This window comes from Eleutherodactylus coqui, chromosome 6, assembly GCF_035609145.1.
Source record: "Eleutherodactylus coqui strain aEleCoq1 chromosome 6, aEleCoq1.hap1, whole genome shotgun sequence".
Taxonomy (NCBI): domain Eukaryota; kingdom Metazoa; phylum Chordata; class Amphibia; order Anura; family Eleutherodactylidae; genus Eleutherodactylus; species Eleutherodactylus coqui.
Genome location: NC_089842.1, coordinates 58,091,486 through 58,110,654, shown reverse-complemented (window position 1 = coordinate 58,110,654; position 19,169 = coordinate 58,091,486). Strand labels below are relative to the sequence as shown.

The following is a 19,169-nucleotide window of genomic DNA, read 5'->3' as shown; positions in this document are numbered from 1 at the left end:
GGCGAAGTCGGATTTAATTTTTTTTTTTAAACTTAGACAACCCCTTTAACAGAACAACTGTACTCAACACACTGGGGCCAGTACCCCATACAGCCACATGGATCTAGCTGTTACTGTACATGGTCCAGTGCTCATACTGAATACTGTGGGGCCAGTATCCATACATTGCATACATTGTCCATTGATCACAATGTTAAAGTATATATATTTTTTTGTAGTGGTGCCCCATATCGTAAAGTGCAGTCTGCTACACAGTCAAAATTAAAAAAAAAAAGGGACTAACAATGTATTACAGCCCAATAGAAGTATATTGGTCTCTGCCAGATAAGTATCCATTTGATGCATATGCAGGGAGCTCTTTCCGGTATATGCTATGTGCCAAACGTAGGGCTCAGGCCCAGTGCGCACACAGCCTGAAAATTGCTCCAAGCTCAGACTGCAAATCAAGCCTAAGAGCACTCTCACACTGACACTTTTTACAGTGACTAGCGCGGTGTCCCGAGCGCTGCTCTAATGACGGTGGAACGCTCCCATTAATTTCAATGGGCGCTCACAAATCTGTGCTCAAACACTCAGCGCTGTCTGTTCCGAAAAATTGCTGAATTAGGCTATTTTCAATGATTGTTCCATGTAAATGCTGGAGAAATCGCTCAGTAGTCGCTTGGTTTCAGCTCACCAACTTCTGCCGCGTTCTTTCTGCATTCAAAAACATGGAAACCTGATATGAAAGCAGCCTTTCTTCGTTTAACCCCATGGGCTATTCTATAAATCCAGTTATTATGTTGTACATTCTTAAAGGATATTATATATCACACACACTTTTTTTTCTTACAAAGAGTCCTGAAGTCCTGCAGTTTTCACTTGATCGCTGAGCCTAAGGTTGGTCTTGCGACCAGATATGAATTGCAGATTCCTTGATTGTATGATCTGCTGTAATACGCTGTTCAATCAAATACATTGGATTACACAATTCCACTCACATTAGCAGATCAAAATTGCGTAATCATCTTGCAGAAAACAGAACGCAGCATATTCTATTTTACAGCGGATATCCGCGACATAGAGTCCATTCTGCTCCATGGTCACGGGTATACCCGTAGCCCTTACGCAACTACATAGTGTGCGGGCTGCAGGTACCCGCGTCATCACTGAGTGACGGCATAGGAAATGTAAACAAAAGAAAAATAGTACGCGGTCATAAGCGATAGAATTACCTGGCCATACGCAGGGTCATGGCCGGGCTCACATCCGGAATTGCAGATTTCACAGACGGCCATGTGAGACCGGCCAAATAGTAGTCGGACACTTCCTGTTCTGGAGAAAAAAAACCTCAGCAGCCAACTCACTTTACAGGTAGGATTACACTACAGGACACCAAATAAGTCCACTCTGTGGGGAAGTATTCATCAGAGGTGCTTGCTCTGTAGTATAGGGCTTTAGACTCCTCAGCCCTCAATATTCAGACCAAGATACATATAGGGGTGCAGCACTCAGGAAGCCAATCCGGCATCATGTTTAGTAGATAAAACTGTAGAACTTCATTCTTCCATGCATGCATTTTATGGAGGAATAGTAAAGATCTACAATTTTACTTACTAAACATGATGCCGGATTGGCTTCCTGAGTGCTGCACCCCTATATGTATCTTGGTAGGATTACACTTAGAAGGTGACCCCTATATATACATAAGGGCTAGAGATGAGCGAGTATACTCGCTAAGGCACATTACTCGAGCGAGTAGTGCCTTAGCCGAGTATCTCCCCGCTCGTCTCTAAAGATTCGGGGGGCGGCGCAGGTGACAGTTGAGTTGCGGCGGGGAGCGGGGGGGAGAGAGGGAGAGAGAGATCTCCTCTCCGTTCCTCCCCTTTAGAGACGAGTGAGGAAATACTCGGCTAAGGCACTACTCGCTCGAGTAATGTGCCTTAGCGAGTATACTCGCTCATCTCTAATAAGGGCCCTTTTACATGGGATGACCAGGTGGACGGAGATACCGGACAGGCTGTTCCAGCGATGATCCTTTCCTTTGCTTTTACACGGGAATGATCATGGCTGAGTGCATGAAGGCAGAGCTGGCGGGGATCGGTTGTCGTTTAGTCTATGCACGCATATAGACTAAAAGTTAACTGTTCAGATTCTTGCTGGATGTGGGAATCTGAATGATTTATCAGCCTGTATAAAAGGGCTCTAACACTGGGTTCACAATTCACATAAGTGACAGATCACCTCCTCCCCCTCCTTGCACAGCGACCTCAGGTCACAGAGCATGCGCACAACACTCCCCATAGAAGTCAATGACCATCTCCAGTTTACAGGTTCTATAGTCCATGTGGTTTCTGTAAAGCATATTTTTGAATGAGGTTAATAGCATCTCACACAAAATGACGCCTCTGTTATCATGTACAGACTAGAGGACAAAAAATCTGCAATCAGAAAATAAAACTAAAAAAGGAGTAGGAGTCGGTCTTTGGTTTTAATTGAAAAAAAGAAAAAAAAACACATCTGGCCAGTTTTCTCAAAGAAGATGCATCGTGATTGGACAATTGAGCAATGGAAGAGCGTTCTATGGAGTGATGAATCACACTACTGCATCTTCACATCAGATGGACGTACCGGGGTGTAGAGGAACACCTTTTGCTTGAGTGTGTTGTGCCAACAGTCATGTACAGCGGAGGGTCCCTTATGGTCTGGGGATGTTTTACGTGGCATGGTCAGTTGTAGTGACAAGAACCTTGAACATCGAGGTGTAACTTTGACATTCTAGATAATAATGTGCTGCCGGCAATGTGGTCAGCTCAGCTTATAATCCATTGGGGCTGATAAAACGGATGGCATGCCAAGTTCTCCGCAGGCAGTGCTGATAACATTCTTTCAGCAGCTGTCCTGCTGTAGAACAATAGCGATGCATTTAGAGAACAGACCACCCGCTGTTCTGTAAATACATGCAAATAAAGCTAGTTAGCTATTAATGGGCTGATCAGCCTATTAGTAGCCAATGCAAAATGATCGCTCAAAACTGTCAGTTTCTGACTAATTTTGAGCGATCATCTATGTGTATAAATGCACCTTTAGGGTGACTACCCACTACAGTTCTTTTTCACTGCGAAATTCGCAGCGTTTTTTTTTCTCCAGGGGTCTATGGGACTTGTTAATGTTAAAATCGCGATTAATTGCGATTTTGCGCGATCGGGATTTTAACATTAACAAGTCCCACAGACCCCTGGAGAAAAAAAACGCTGCGAATTTCGCAGTGAAAAAGAGCTGTAGTGGGTAGTCACCCTTAGGCCTCCTTCACACGGGCGACAAAGTCGCGCGATTTTGTAGCATTGCTACAATGCTACAAATCGCATGTATGTAAAGCCCATGGTTTCCTATGGGTTCCTTCACACATGAGATGTTTTGTAGCATGCTACAAAATGACACACAAACCTCGCAGGTCCGGCGATATGCCTGCAACACGCGAGGTTTTGTAGCCCATGTTTCTCTATGGAGCCTTCCTCTCTGTTGCATCGCATCGCACGAAAACGCGGGTTGCATGCGCTGCGATGCAACTTTGACAGTAGTAGATGCTACAGAGTCGTATGATTTTGTAGTGTCACATGCAACTTTGTAGCGCTACAGAATCGCAGTATTGCTGCGAGAAAATCGCAGCAATATCGTGCGGTGCAGCGATCCGATATCGCTGCGATTTTCTCGCAGCAATGTGGTGTCGCCCGTGTGAAGGAGGCCTTAGAGATGGAGGTTTTTGGACGACGTAACGATCATTTCCCTTAGCGTAGTGTCAGCGATAGAGCATAGACTGTAGGCACAGAGCTCTTTGAGGGTACCGACTGGTTGCAACCTTTCACATAACATTACAAAAGGCAATCCTAGAAGTAGGTTAACACACTGCGTTACGTTGGTTGAGGATATGGATGTTCCATGATTGGACTGCCCTGTACAGATCCCCAACCTGAACTCTACTGAACATCCTTAGGACGAACTGGAATGTCGGGTCAGAAAATATGAACAGCGTCCATCTTCTCTGAGAGAACCCACTAGAAGAAGTTTGCAGGATGGATAAAGGGAAATACCAACTGAAGTGTATCAGACATTAGTAGAAAGTATGTCACATGTATCTGACATCAATAGGCTGGATTCAGACGAACGTATATCGGCTCGGTTTTCACGCTCAGCCGATAGTCGTCTCTCTCTGCTGGGGGGGTGGGGAGGCTGGAAGAGCCAGGAGCAGTGCTCTGAGCTCCCGCCCCCCTCTCTGCCTCCTCTCCACCCCTCTGCACTATTTGCAATGGGGAGAGGCAAAGATGGGGACAGGCTAATTCTTGGCACTTAGCCCCACCCCCATCCCGCCTCCTTTCATTGCAAATAGTGCAGAGGGGCGGAGAGGGGGCGAGAGCTCAGTTCCTGCTCCTGGCTCTTCCAATCCCCCCCCTGCAGATGAGGACAACGTATATCGGCTCGGTGTGAAAACCGAGCCGATATACGTTCCTGTGAATCCAGCCTTAGGGCCAAAGGAGCCCCACTAAGCATTAACATATATAAATAAATACTACTTTTGATTCTTGCCCAGGTGTCCAATTACTTTTGGCAGGACAGTGTATATGTGATCAATATTACAAACAAGCCACTTTATTGCTCACCCTATATACCAATGTGGATTATTGCTGCATTGGGGCGCTTTTCTTGGTATTGCACCAATATTTGCTACGTGGGCTTTAAACTGCATCATGTGACCAAATCTAGATTTTTTTCTGTTAGTAAACTTAAAAGGAAAGTTATTGGGGAAGGTGGGGAGCGCGCCTCTAGGAGTCCTGGGTCTGGGGTACTCACCCTCTCTGCACTAGACCACCACAGCAGGTTCATGAAGGCAGATTTCAATGGCTCTGTGGATGCACAAACTCCAGTCTGTATATAGCATGATCTCCAGTCCATGGATCACAAATCAGCAACTATATTAAGGACACTTGGCAACAACACACACAGGGGGATCTGTGACAGACACCACGATGACTGCCAACTAGCAAGTGTTGTCATAGCCACGTGTGCAGGGGAGCAGCTTCACCATGGCAGTGCTGTACACTAATACATTGTACCGGCACCGCCTGATACAAAGTAACTAGTCTGTAGCACTGCGCTCAGCTGTTATGTCAACCACATAGACAATCCCTCCCTGTAGAGAAAGAAATGTTAGCTAAGTACGCCCGCCCGCATCAAATTTATACCACAAACTCCCTTTAAACGACTTTATCAAAATCCGCCCGACCGCATCATATTTAATACGCATAATTTTTTTTTCCCGGGAAGAAGGCAAATATTAGTTGGGTGCTCCCGACGGCACCATATTCATTAGCCATACAACTCCATCCAGCGGATATACGGCCGATCGCATCATCGGCAAACATTATATAAAAACGCCCGACCGCACCGGATTTAGCACTGTTTTTATATTTTCGAATTACGCCCGACCGCATCCTATTATTCGCTGTCCGTGTCACAGCATATTTATCACGGCTATTACTAAACTGATCATAGTAGAAGGTAAATATTGGCTAAGTACGCCCGGCCGCACCGTTTTTAATCCCTCACGGTTTATGGGAGAGCTGGGAGTTGTTTATTTTGTTATTGCTGTTTTATTGTAGAAGCGATTCAAATAACTAAAAAAATATCACTTTTTTCGTTAGTCTCTATTAGGGAAAGAGCTGAGGGGACTTCCGCCCGCCCACGACGAGGTGACGTTCTAGAAACGAAAGATTGATGGGAAGTCGCGTTGCATTGTGGGACGGGAGGAAGAGCAGAGCACGTTGGTCGTGGAGAGCAGCATGGCGGCCGCCGGGAAGAGGTGAGAGGAGGCAGAGATGGAGGTGATAGGGTCACAGGGCTGACATGGATGGCTTCTCGCCCACGTGGACTAGTTTTATGTCTTTTTGCACTTTTCTGTTGGTTTCCATGAGTTGTGGATGTCTGTGCAATGGCTTCAGGACTCCCTAAGGAGTCGTTAAACCAGATGACTGTCATCGCCGCTCGGGTCGGTACGCGGATTTTGACTGCATTTCTATCGGGCGACTAAAAAACTAAGTTTTGGAAACCGCGTGCATTTTATTTATTTTTTTGCAGTGGAAAACCGCACCAAAAAAGGCGACAGGTGTGAACGCGGTGTTAGGTTACGTTCGCTTGCAGCGAGAATGCTACGGATTTTTGCGACAAAACCCATCTGCGGATTTCGACTAGCGATTAGCTGTTTTCAGCAGCGCTCGCCGCGGAAGTTTACGAAAAAAACCGCACTGTTACCGCAGCGCCGCTGGTCAGGACGCATAGTGGCATCACCTGACATGGGGTTTGGCGCTCATTAGAGGCGGCCGGGGTGTGCTGACAGTGCAGAGACTTCCCATGTGAGGGGGCGCTGTGGTTGTGCCGTTGATTCTGGATCCGCAGTGATGGCGGTCAGCTGGTAACGCCGACGGGGCAGATTTTGACGATCGTTTTTACGTGGAAATGCTGCAGATTTTGCCGTAGAATTTTCCGTAGGGGACATTCAGCAGTGTTTCCGTTTCTGCGGTCCCTTCAATGCGCAGAGAATAGGGGTCGATCTCTGGATCCCGGCTGATCAGGCTCCTGCTGTCGGCACCACAACACATGGGGATCGAAAGGAGGCGATTAGCGCCGACCCCTCTGTAGTGGCCATCACTGATTGTTGCAGGCGCAGCTCTCACTGATCCCATTGGCAGCTGCTACCTAGGTGTTGGCGCTAACTGCTTCCTCTCTAACCCCTGTGTTGTGGCGCCCACCCAGCTGATTGCCCAGGGTCCCGATCGGCGGACCCCCAGACGATCAGCCATTCCTCAGGATCATGTATGATAAGCTGGCGGTCGTCTTCTTGGCCCTTCTTACTCCGCTGCGGCCGTCACATTTCCGCAGAATGCAGTTATATTTTTAACCCCGTGTCTTCTCTTCCGCTTAGGAAACTTGCGCAGCTGAACGTCGATGAGTTCCTGACGACGGGTTTTGATTCGGGCAGTGAGGAGGAGGAGGAGCAGGTGAATGGTGATGTGTCTGAGGAGCAGCCGAAAACTAAGAAGAAGAAGGAAGCCGCTAACAGTGGAAAGAAGTAAGCGCTTATCTGCCATATTGGTTGTGGCGTCCCGGTGTGAATCCACGGCCAGTCTGCCTCGCTGCCACCACAACAGGGGTTTCGGTCCCGGGTTTTGAAATCCACGTTTTGGGGAAAAAAATAAGCGACCGCTACTTCTTAACACGCATCCTTGTCTGACGTGCCACACACAAACGTGGCCCAATCACAGGGACTAAATCTGCAGCTTAGATGTGGACTTCTGCTGGGGTTTTAGAGGCAGACAAATCCACAGTGGATTTCCTTGTGCTCACTCACTCACTCACACTCGCTCACTCACTACTCACACTATGGCGCGGATCCCATTCATCCCCGGGCGCTCACGTTGGCTGCATAGAGCACATAAGCTCCACTTATAGAGGTCAGACTGGCTGACAGATAGTTTTTAAGGAAAGTTATTGTTTTGTGTTTTTCTGGAAATCGTCTTTTCTGTGACTTTTCTGTAGTTCTTTATAGGAGGAAGAACTATTGCTGCCATGTTGGCTGTAAAATAGAGAAATATGAAATGCACTACAAACCGCACATTTCTTGTTAGTGGTGTTCGCTTTTTCTGTCATTTTTGGTGCGTTATTTGGGTCTCCCGCTTTCTTTTCCTATTAGACGGTCTCCCATAGATTTTGGGCCCATTTTCGCAGAGTGATGATTTTTCCAAAGATGGTTGGTTCGTGCGAATTTGTAAGCTAGTAATTCATTATAAACACGACCAACAATTCGTCGCTCACTCGTTTGCACATCGTTGCATGTGAACGCCGATCGTTTAGTCGTTGATTCGCTGCTACAGTGAATGAGTTTTGAGAGAGAACCATTTATCTGGATAAACGAGCTGCACCAGCAAATTCGGTCATCGTTCGCTCCTGCAGGGGATACGTTGCTTCATGTAAAAGGAGCCTTTTCTGGGCCGTGGGGCGCAGCGGGCGGCCTCTGCCGGGCCGTGGGGCGCAGCGGGCGGCCTCTGCCGGGCCGTGGGGCGCAGCGGGCGGCCTCTGCCGGGCCGTGGGGCGCAGCGGGCGGCCTCTGCCGGGCCGTGGGGCGCAGCGGGCGGCCTCTGCCGGGCCGTGGGGCGCAGCGGGCGGCCTCTGCCGGGCCGTGGGGCGCAGCGGGCGGCCTCTGCCGGGCCGTGGGGCGCAGCGGGCGGCCTCTGCCGGGCCGTGGGGCGCAGCGGGCGGCCTCTGCCGGGCCGTGGGGCGCAGCGGGCGGCCTCTGCCGGGCCGTGGGGCGCAGCGGGCGGCCTCTGCCGGGCCGTGGGGCGCAGCGGGCGGCCTCTGCCGGGCCGTGGGGCGCAGCGGGCGGCCCCTGCCGGGCCGTGGGGCGCAGCGGGCGGCCCCTGCCGGGCCGTGGGGCGCAGCGGGCGGCCCCTGCCGGGCCGTGGGGCGCAGCCGGCGGCCCCTGCCGGGCCGTGGGGCGCAGCCGGCGGCCCCTGCCGGGCCGTGGGGCGCAGCCGGCGGCCCCTGCCGGGCCGTGGGGCGCAGCCGGCGGCCCCTGCCGGGCCGTGGGGCGCAGCCGGCGGCCCCTGCCGGGCCGTGGGGCGCAGCCGGCGGCCCCTGCCGGGCCGTGGGGCGCAGCCGGCGGCCCCTGCCGGGCCGTGGGGCGCAGCCGGCGGCCCCTGCCGGGCCGTGGGGCGCAGCCGGCGGCCCCTGCCGGGCCGTGGGGCGCAGCCGGCGGCCCCTGCTGGGCCGTGGGGCTGCATCTGTGGCTCTTGACTTTCCCTTTTATGTAATACTGGTCTGCACCAACTTACTATCACAATTGAATGCTTGCATACTTATTATATTTTAGCTTGTTGTCTGGACATACAACACTTTTTCCCCTCTACTATCCAAAAAAAGCGATATTTGAAACTCATGAAATAATATTAACTATCTCTTTCCTTCATAAAGGAAGGAAAAGAAGACCAAGGGCAAAGCCAGTGAGCACAAAGACCAACTCTCCCGCCTCAAAGAAAAAGACCCAGAGTTCTACAAATTCCTCAGAGATAATGACCAAAGTCTGCTGAACTTCGATGACTCGGACTCTTCAGATGAAGAAGGTGGTCTTCACCAGATACCTGACCACTTAGAGGTTAGTAGAAGGGTGTTGTTCACGGCTTCTCAGCATAGTAAAGCCACCCTCCGGTCCTGGACAAACAAAGATGGCTGCATCACTTTGCTGACTGCGTGATGTACATTGTGTATAAGTATGCTTCGTTAGTCTGACACTACATGCTGCTTTGATTAGCCAGTGTTTCCCCTGTCAGAGCAGCATGTAGGGTTTTAAGCCCCTTTACATGGGACAATTATCGGCCAAATCGCTTGTTAGATCGAGCGGTTTGCACTATAATTGCGCAGTCTGAACGCATGCAGTAAAAGATCGGTGCTAAATGGCTGACCAGATCTTTCATGCAGACCATAAAATAATCGTTGGTTTGCAGCTGCGTTATTCAGCAGACAGTTGTTCATCTCTTTACTGTGAACAGAGGCGGGCGGGATCGTTCTCCAGCTCGCTCTGCCTCCATTCACTGTGCGATGGTCCTCCCGTGTAAAAGCCCAGGAGGGATCATCACTGGGACGGTTGTTGAGCGCTTCAGTGCCTGACAGTTGCCCCATGTAAAAGAGGCTTCAGACAACAGATATATACTAAAACACATTGTGCAACAGGTAGTGGTGTGTCTATCCTTGTTAGTTCAGGACTGGAGGGTCACTTTAAGGTGGGGTCCACACTGGGCAGAATTGCTGCAGAATTTCCATGTGGACCCTACGCACAGAAATTCCGTGGCATTTAAGTACCGGCAAAGTGGACAAGATTTTAAAATCTCATCCACAAGCTGCGGAAAAAAACTGCACAAATTCCGTGCAGAATCGGACTTGCGGTTCGGAATTCAATTCTGCAGCATGTCGGTTTTATCGCGGTCTCTGCTGCAGAATTCGCCACTTAATGAGGGGGTAAATTCTGTGCAGGGATTTGTGATAAAACCCACTTCAAAACTCTCCCCAAATGGTGCAGGTTTGGAGGCAGGCGTTCCTCGGCTGATCTGCCGCGGACATTCCACTGCAAATCAGCCACTTTCAGCCACCAACCACATCTCACATATTTAACACCTTCATGACGCAGCCCCTTTTTTCTTTTTCCATTTTTGTTTCCCCCCCCCCTTCAAAAAAATCGTAACTCCTTTATTTATCCATCGACGTCACTGTATGAGGGCTTGTTTTTTTGCGGGACGAGTTGTAGTTTTCAATGGTGCTATTTATTGTACCATATAATGTACTGAAAAACTTTTTAAAAATTCTAAGTGGAGTAAAATGAAAAAAAAAAAACCAAACGGCTACTGCCCGCAGGTGTCAGCTGTAATAAACAGCTGACGCCCGCACTGTATGAACAGAGGTTGCCCCGCAACCTCTCTTCATACATACCTATACGTCATGGAGCTGGAAGGGGTTTAACATAGCCTAAAAGAGTCTATTATTGGTCGTCACTAACGAAAACAAAGTAATGTGTAAAATGCCCAAGTGGCAACAGGTGATCCGTGGGGTCCTAGGGATCAGTAAGATAGGGCATTCTAGTGATATGCTATAACTTTTGTTTTCATGAAAATCTCTTTAATGTTCTGTGATAGAGCATAACCAAGACATTTGCCTTAAAGGGAGTGAATCCGCTCCTATGAGCCCCATAAATTTAAATTTGTGTCATAGGAGCTGAAACGCTGCATCTGGGGTTGTATCATGAAATCACATGTACAAAGACATAACTCGCAGAAAAAGAAGCCAAGTATGCATCCCCTGATGCGGTGCAGGGCAGACTCAATCGCCATGTTCCCTGATAGCATGCAATATGAGGGAGCAGTTGTTCAGTGCAGACTAAAATGCAACCTCACACCTCAAACCAAACTGAGGTACAAAATAGTCTGCACATGTGAACCAATACCAAAGATGTCAGCCATAGATGAGTGCGCCACACTGTGCAGGATTACAACCCATACCCAAACCAAATTGCAGGAGGGGTGGCTGCAGACAAAATAGACTCCCTCTTATTGCAATCTGTCTCTCTGCATGCTATCGGGAACATGGTGATTGAGCCTGTCCTGCACCGTATCAGGGCATGCATACTTGGCTTCTTTTTCTGTGAGTTATGGGGTTGTATCATACTGCCCTCTGTCCACTTTCTAAGCTGCCACTGCATGCACCCGTCAGACTACTTGGGTGCGTGCCCACTCAGCACATGCTGTGGCAGCGGGGAACCCCAAGGAGGGCACGTAGAATACTCAAATCCCCGGACACAGAGTTTAAGTTCCTTCTCCCAAACCTAAGATCAAGCCTGCTGCGGCTGAAGCCCCTTTAGGCAGAATTTCATCACTCTTAAGTCGCCGCCTTCAGGCACACAACACTTTTGGGATCAGGAGGAAAAACACAAGTTTTCTGTGTAAGCTTACTACAAAGCTGATAACTGAAACCCTGTGAGCAAGTTTTCTTCCACTTGAAGATATGCAACATGTTGGTAAAGTAATAACTCTTTGTTGTACTGTAGGACAAAAGTGACGACGAGGATGATGATGATGAAGAAAAGGATGAGGAAGCAGAGGCTAGTGAGAAAAAGAAAAAACGTAGCCAGATTACTGTCACCTTGAAGATGGTGCAGACGTGGAAGTCAGAGATCAAGGTGTGTATTATGTATCTGTTAACAGTCTGTCTCCACCTTTATGTCTGACAAAACCTCCATCCCAGGGGCAGCATCGCGGGAAAAGATCATGACATGCCCTATTTTTGGGCGTTCCCTCGCATCGCCCATTGTTTTCAATGGGGCTGGCAAAGCATCGTGCGGTAAACACTCCACGATCCGCTGCCTACTTCCCTGAAGTGATGCGCACTTTGGCGAGCGCAATATCGGGCCGAGTTTTACAGCCCAATATCGGGCCCCCACCCCACAAAAAGAAAAATTGTTTAAAAGGTTATCGTCAAAAATGACTTGCTCCGCCCAAAACGTGTATGTTGACGGAAAATAAGGTATATGGCGCTCTGAATGCAGCGACATAAAGCTATTTTTGTTTTTCCTACGAGATGTGTAGTTCATGGTTTTGCTATTTTTGTACGTCTGGTGTTTCTGTGATCATAGTGACCCATAAAAAAAGTAGCACATTAGTTAGGGCGGCTTCGCACTGACCTGTTTGTGCGCACGATACACAGAGAATAGAACTCATTGATTTCAATGAGTTCATTCTCCTTTTCGTTTTTGCATGTGAGTTAACAAAAAAAAAAAAAAAGCGCAGCATGCTCTATTTTACTGCACATTTGCACACCTATGGCCCATAGAGGTCTATGGGGAACGCTCACCCAAAACTCGAGTACTTGCGCATTACGATGCCCAATTCAGCGAGAAAAGCATTGAGTTCATCAGTGCAGTATATATAGCCCAAAATGTCTGATGTGCCTGGAGAAGCAGAGTTAAACAGTGGGTGAGCAGGTCTAGCGCCCATATGGAATCTGCCAGCCTGGACCTGTACATCTTCCTTATGTAGACCTTGAATGGAAGCATAGGCCAGTGTATAGGCAAACATTGGCATATGTTGGATATTGACCCCTGTTGATAAGAAAGATATATGTACCGTGTGACATACATGTCCCATCAACATATGAAACCCTAGTATACGATTGGTACCCAAAAGGAATAGGGATCTTCTGGTGGGTGGACATTACAAGAACAAGCTTCTGTTACCAGGTGAATGTCTGCGGACCCTTCTGAGGGGCGGTGCCGACAGACTGTGTTGCGGAAAGTTGCCTTCGGCTCCAGTAATTTTTGTTGTTCATTTTTTAACAAATTGGTCAGTTTATCGCCTATTTTGTGAGGCCTCATTCATACAAACAACGTGCAGCTGTGAAATAGTTGGAAAAGCAACAGATACAGTTGTTATGCCTATAAGGATGTTGCCATGAAGAAAACACAAGTTTACGAATGGTTCTCCCCTTTCAAAAGAGGTGAAATGTCAATCAATGATGAACCTCTTTCTGGACGTCCTTCGACCACCAGAACTTATGAAAATTCGTTAAGCCGTTCAGTAAGATTGCCCTGGACTATCGATGAACTCGTGGAGTTGACTGGAATTTCATGGAATTCCTGTCAGAGGATTTGGGCATGAAACAAGTTGCAGCAAAACCGGTGCCTCGCCTGCTCCCCCTCAGCAGGAGGACCGTCGCCTGGCTGCACGCCACGCTTTGAAGGAACGATTGGAAGCCGCCTCTGATGTGTTTTCCAGAGTCATAACCTGAGCTGAATCTTGGTGTTATGGTTACGCTCCAGCAACAAAACGGCAATCCATCAAATGGAAAACTCCTTCACCTCCTCCCAAAAAAAGCTTAACAAGTGAAGTCGAAGGTGAAAACAAAGCTCATTTATTTCTTTGATGGGAGAAGGATTGTGCACTCAGAATGTGTAACGCGGGGTCAGACGGTCAGCCAAAGTTTTATTTGAAAGTTTTGAAAAGTTTGCGTTGCGTTTTACAGAGAAAACCTCCCGATTTGTAGCAGACAGATGACTGGTTCTTCCATTGTGACCGCACACCGGCCCACACAGCGCTGAGCGTTAAGCAATTTTTAGAGAACAACTGCTTGACATCCTTGCCTCAACCTTTATGTTTACCTGGTCTTGACTCCATTCTGGTCTCTTTTGGGTGTCCTCTCCTATTAATATTTCCTGTACAGTGAATTCACTGGGTGGACAGAGGCCTATAGACACGTTGGAGGTCTGTGTCTTGGAATATTCCTGAAGTATGCCACTGACCAAGCCAAAAGCAAGATGTGAACAGAACCTAAAGCGGCTTTCAATACCAGGTGCTTCACTCCAGGTTTAGTTTATATGGGGATTACTGATCCATTATAGTATAGTGAATCCACAGATATATACAGTGCCATGCAAAGGTTTTAGGCAGCTGAGGAAAAATGATGCAAATTAAGAATGCTCTCAAACATAGAATGAACCGTTTTCGTTGATTAAACAAAATGCAAAGTGAAAGGGAAATCTAAATCAAATCAATATTTTGGTGTAACCCCCTTTTGTCTTCAAAACCACCAATTCTTCTCGGTACACTTGCGCACAGTCAGGGATTTTGTAGGGTTAGAGTGAGGTGTATGATTAACCAATTATACCAAACAGGTGATAAATTATCATCCTTTTCATATGTATGTTTAGACAAAATCATTAACTGAAGCATAAACAGCTGTGTAGGAGGCTTAAAACTGGGTAAGGGAGAGCAAAATCTGTAAAGGTGAAGTTGTGGAAGACCATTTCATGTCACAGGTTATACACCAAGGCAAGACAGAGCACAGCAACAAAACACAAAATATTTATTCTGCATCAGTAAGGTCTCTCGGGCAAAGTAGTTGTGGTGTTCAAGCTCTTTTGAAGTAACGCTAAGAAACCGGCATCGTTGAGAACTATAGACGCAGCAGTTGGCCAAGAACACTTAGTGCAGCAAATGGAAAAACATATCATGCTTGCCTCCCTTTGTAATCGTAAGATGCCCAGCCTAAAAGTGCAAAATCTATTTCAAAGGTGAGGTTGTGGAAGACAGTTTCATGTCAAAGGTCATACACCATGGGAAAACTTGAGCACAGCAACAAAACGCACAAGGTAGTTATTCTGCATCAGCAAGGTCTCTCCCAGGCAAAGTAGATTGGGTTTTCAAAATGTGGAGTTCAAGTTCTTTTGAAGAAACGCAAGGAAACGGGCAGCCTTGAAGACTATAGACACAGCAGCTGGCCAAGGAAACCTACTGCAGCAGATGAAAGACCTATCGTGCTTATGTCCCTTCGAAATCGGAAGATGTCCAGCAGTGCCATCAGCTCATAACTGGCAGAAACCAGTGGGACCCAGGTACACCCATCTACTGATTGAAGAAGTCTGGCCGTTTTCATGTAAGAATTGGCATCAAAAAGCCATATGTTCGACGTAGAAATAAAGCTAAGTGATTCACCTGTGCACGAGAAATAAGAACTGGGGTGCAGAAAAATGGCAGCAGGTGCTCTTTACTGATGAGCCAAAATTTGAAATATTTTTTTCAATAACGGAAGGCAGTTTGATCACTGACGGGCTGGAGAGCAGTTCGATAATGAGTGTCTGCAGGCAGCAGTGAAACATGTTGGAGAGTGGTACAATGAGTGTCTGCGGATAACAGTGACACATGGTGGAGAGCGGTATAATAATGAGTGTCTGCAGCCAACAGTGAAGCATGGTGGAGGGCGGTGTAATAATGAGTGTCTGCAGCCAGCAGTGAAGCATGGTGGAGGGCGGTGTAATAATGAGTGTCTGCAGCCAACGGTAAAGCATGGTGGAGGGCGGTACAATAATGTGTCTGCAGCCAACGGTGAAGCATGGTGGAGGGCGGTACAATAATGTGTCTGCAGCCAACGGTGAAGCATGGTGGAGGGCGGTACAATAATGTGTCTGCAGCCAACGGTGAAGCATGGTGGAGGGCGGTACAATAATGTGTCTGCAGCCAACGGTGAAGCATGGTGGAGGGCGGTACAATAATGTGTCTGCAGCCAACGGTGAAGCATGGTGGAGGGCGGTACAATAATGTGTCTGCAGCCAACGGTGAAGCATGGTGGAAGTTGCTTGCAAGTCTTCTACTGCATTTCACCAAATGGAGTTGAGAATTTGGTCAGGATTAATGATGTCTTCAATGCTGAGAAATACAGGCAGATACTTATCCATCATACAATGGCATCAGGGAGGTGTCTGATTCCAAATTTATTCTGCAGCAGAACAACCACCCCAAACATGTCAACGACCCCAATGTTATTAACCCCTTAATGACGCGGGCATTTTTCTTTTTCCATTTTCATTTTTTCCTCCCCCCTTTAAAAAAATCATAACTCCTTTATTTATCCATCCACGTCGCTGTATGAGGGCTTGTTTTTTGCGGGACGAGTTGTATTTTTCAATGGTGCTATTTAAAGTACCATATAATGTACTGAAAAACTTTTAAAAAATTCTAAGTGGAGTAAAATGAAAAAAAAACGACCTTTTGCCATCTTTTAGTGCGTCTTGCTTCTACGGCGCACAAATGGCAACAAAAACGACATGATAACTTTATTCTATGGGTCGGTACGATTACTACGATGCCAAACTTGTATAGGTTTTTTTTTACTATACTCCTCTTTTTTTTTTAAAGACATAAAAATTTTTTCAATTATTTTCTGCGGTCATTTTGTGCACGCAATAACTTTTTTATTTTTCCGTCGACGTAGTTGAGCAAGGTTTCATTTTTTGCGGGATGTCCTGTAGTTTCTGATAGTACCATTTTGGAATACATACGACTTTTTGATCGCTTTTTATTGCGTTTTTTCTGGGAGACAGGGTAACTAAAAAAATGCATTTCTGGCGTTCTTCATTTTTTTTTTCGGACGATGTTCACCGTGCGGGAAAAATTATGTGGTACTTTGATAGTTCGGACTTTTACGGACGCGGTGATACCAAATACATATTTTTAATTTATTATTTAGATTTTTTAATAATAGATATGGCAAAAGGGGGGTGATTTTAAACTTTTACAACTTTTTTTTTTTTCAATTAAAAAAAAACTATTGATTTTTTTTTTCTTTACTTTTACTTTGAAGTCCCCCTGGGGGACTTTAAGATGCGATGCTTTGATCGCTCCTGCAGTATGACGTAATGCTATAGCATTACGTCATATTGCTTTTTGACAGGCAGCCTATGAAGCCACCCCACGGGGACGGCTTGATAGGCAGTCTGCTAAGGCAGCCCTGGGGCCTTTCATTAGGCCCCCGGCTGCCATGACACATGCATGGCTCTCCCGATCTCACCGCGGGGGGGCCGTGCTGTTCAGGGGATTTAAATGCCGCTGTCAGAATTGACAGCGGCATTTAAATGGTTAATAGCCGCGATCGGCCGCTCGCGGCTATTGCCCGCGGATGTCAGCTGTTATAAACAGCTGATGCCCGCACTGTATGAAGAGAGGTTGCATCGTACCGGTACGTCATTGGTCGTTAAGAGGTTAACAACTATCTTCAGCCTATGGATTTAATTTAGATTTCTCTTTAGTTCCTTCACTTTAAAATTTGTTAATTGTCAAACTATTTAATACTTTTTTTGAAAGCCTCTTACTTGGCGTTTTTTCCTTTGCACAGTACTGTACTTGTAGTTCTCAAGATCAGCATTATTTTTGTGTGCTTAGGTTGATCTCCGGCCACGACTTTTTCATGAAATTGCTCAAGCCTTTAAAGCTGCTGTGGCAACCACACAAGGAGAGGAAGGCGATGATCCCAGTAAATTTGTAGTTGCTGACACTGCAGGTGAGAACTAATAACTCTTCATGCATTCCTGGAAACTTTGTATGCCTGTAGAAATGTTCCTATTCTATTAAAGGGGTGGTCTCGCGAAAGCAAGTGGGTCTATACACTTCTGTATGGCCATATTAATGCACTTTGTAATATACATCGTGCATTAAATATGAGCCATACAGAAGTTATTCACTTACCTGCTCCGTTGCTAGCGTCCCCGTCGCCATGGTTCCGTCTAACTTCGGTGTCTTCTTGCTTTTTTAGACGCGCTTGCGCAGATGCATCTTCTCCCTTCGGCTGGTCTTGGAAGCATCGGCGTTTTGGCTCCGCCCCTTTTTCGCGTCATCGCGTAGCTCCGCCCCCGTCATGTGCCGATTCCAGCCAATCAGGAGGCTGGAACCGGCACACGTCATGGGGCGGAGCTACGCGATGATGCGTACAAGGGGGCGGAGCCAAAATGCCGATACTGCCGAGCGGAGAAGAAGGGAGAAGACGGATCTGCGCAAGCGCGTCTAAAAAGGCAAGAAGACACCGAAATTAGACGGAACCATGGCGACGGGGACGCTAGCAACGGAGCAGGTAAGTGAATAACTTCTGTATGGCTCATATTTAATGCACGATGTATATTACAAAGTGCATTAATATGGCCATACAGAAGTGTATAACCCCACTTGCTTTCGCGAGACCACCCCTTTAATGAGCATAGAATTAAATGGCTCCTGAACAAGTCATTCGGCCGCTCGGACCTCCTCCAGGACCTTGTGAGAGGCGGTGATAATATGATTGATATCTTGTATGTTAACACACTTACACATTTTTTCCTTTTTCATAGTTTTCAATGCATTGGTCACATTCTGCATTAAAGACCTGTTTGTTCACCTTGAGAAAAAGCTTAACCTCAAGCCAGCAAAGGGAACAAAGTAAGTTGCAAGACTGTGTCTTCTGTAAGTTGCAAGACTGTGTCTTCTGTAAGTTGCAAGACTGTGTCTTCTGTAAGTTGCAAGACTGTGTCTTCTGTAAGTTGCAAGACTGTGTCTTCTGTAAGTTGCAAGACTGTGTCTTCTGTAAGTTGCAAGACTGTGTCTTCTGTAAGTTGCAAGACTGTGTCTTCTGTAAGTTGCAAGACTGTGTCTTCTGTAAGTTGCAAGACTGTGTCTTCTGTAAGTTGCAAGACTGTGTCTTCTGTAAGTTGCAAGACTGTGTCTTCTGTAAGTTGCAAGACTGTGTCTTCTGTAAGTTGCAAGACTGTGTCTTCTGTAAGTTGCAAGACTGTGTCTTCTGTAAGTTGCAAGACTGTGTCTTCTGTAAGTTGCAAGACTGTGTCTTCTGTAAGTTGCAAGACTGTGTCTTCTGTAAGTTGCAAGACTGTGTCTTCTGTAAGTTGCAAGACTGTGTCTTCTGTAAGTTGCAAGACTGTGTCTTCTGTAAGTTGCAAGACTGTGTCTTCTGTAAGTTGCAAGACTGTGTCTTCTGTAAGTTGCAAGACTGTGTCTTCTGTAAGTTGCAAGACTGTGTCTTCTTGTTTAAAGCAATATGTGTTCGCAATCTACCGAATCATTGGATTAAACGTTGCCTGTCACATCCCCATAACACCATAAAGTAAGTTATAGTGCAATTAGGGGATGTTAAAGGGAGGCATTTTAAATTTTTTAAAAAAATTTTTTATACTCTCTCATGCCCGCGATCCAGTGGTGTTCCCCTCTGAAGGTGGCATGAAAATCTGACTTTTTCAGAGGTCCCTGCACACTCTCCCATAGACTTGTGCTGAACAGCGCACACAT

General features: G+C 47.0%; 2 protein-coding genes across 3 annotated transcripts in view; one reads left to right on the top strand and one right to left on the bottom strand.

Annotated features, from left to right (window-relative positions):
• The window catches only part of KLHL17 (kelch like family member 17), a 54,411-nt gene extending 49,308 nt beyond the window's left edge, over window positions 1-5,103 (bottom strand). The window contains exon 1 of the mRNA XM_066606888.1: window positions 4,828-5,103. Coding sequence (XP_066462985.1) covers window positions 4,828-4,929 — 102 coding nt within the window. The 5' untranslated portion in view covers window positions 4,930-5,103. The remainder of the gene's footprint in view (window positions 1-4,827) is intronic.
• Window positions 5,104-5,679: 576 nt separating this feature from the next.
• NOC2L (NOC2 like nucleolar associated transcriptional repressor) overlaps window positions 5,680-19,169 on the top strand; it is an 81,070-nt gene continuing 67,580 nt past the window's right edge. For both annotated transcript variants that reach the window (XM_066606887.1, XM_066606886.1), the window contains exons 1-6: window positions 5,680-5,836; window positions 6,956-7,102; window positions 9,001-9,181; window positions 11,621-11,752; window positions 17,283-17,400; window positions 18,221-18,308. In XM_066606887.1, coding sequence (XP_066462984.1) covers window positions 5,817-5,836; window positions 6,956-7,102; window positions 9,001-9,181; window positions 11,621-11,752; window positions 17,283-17,400; window positions 18,221-18,308 — 686 coding nt within the window. In that variant the 5' untranslated portion in view covers window positions 5,680-5,816. The remainder of the gene's footprint in view (window positions 5,837-6,955; window positions 7,103-9,000; window positions 9,182-11,620; window positions 11,753-17,282; window positions 17,401-18,220; window positions 18,309-19,169) is intronic.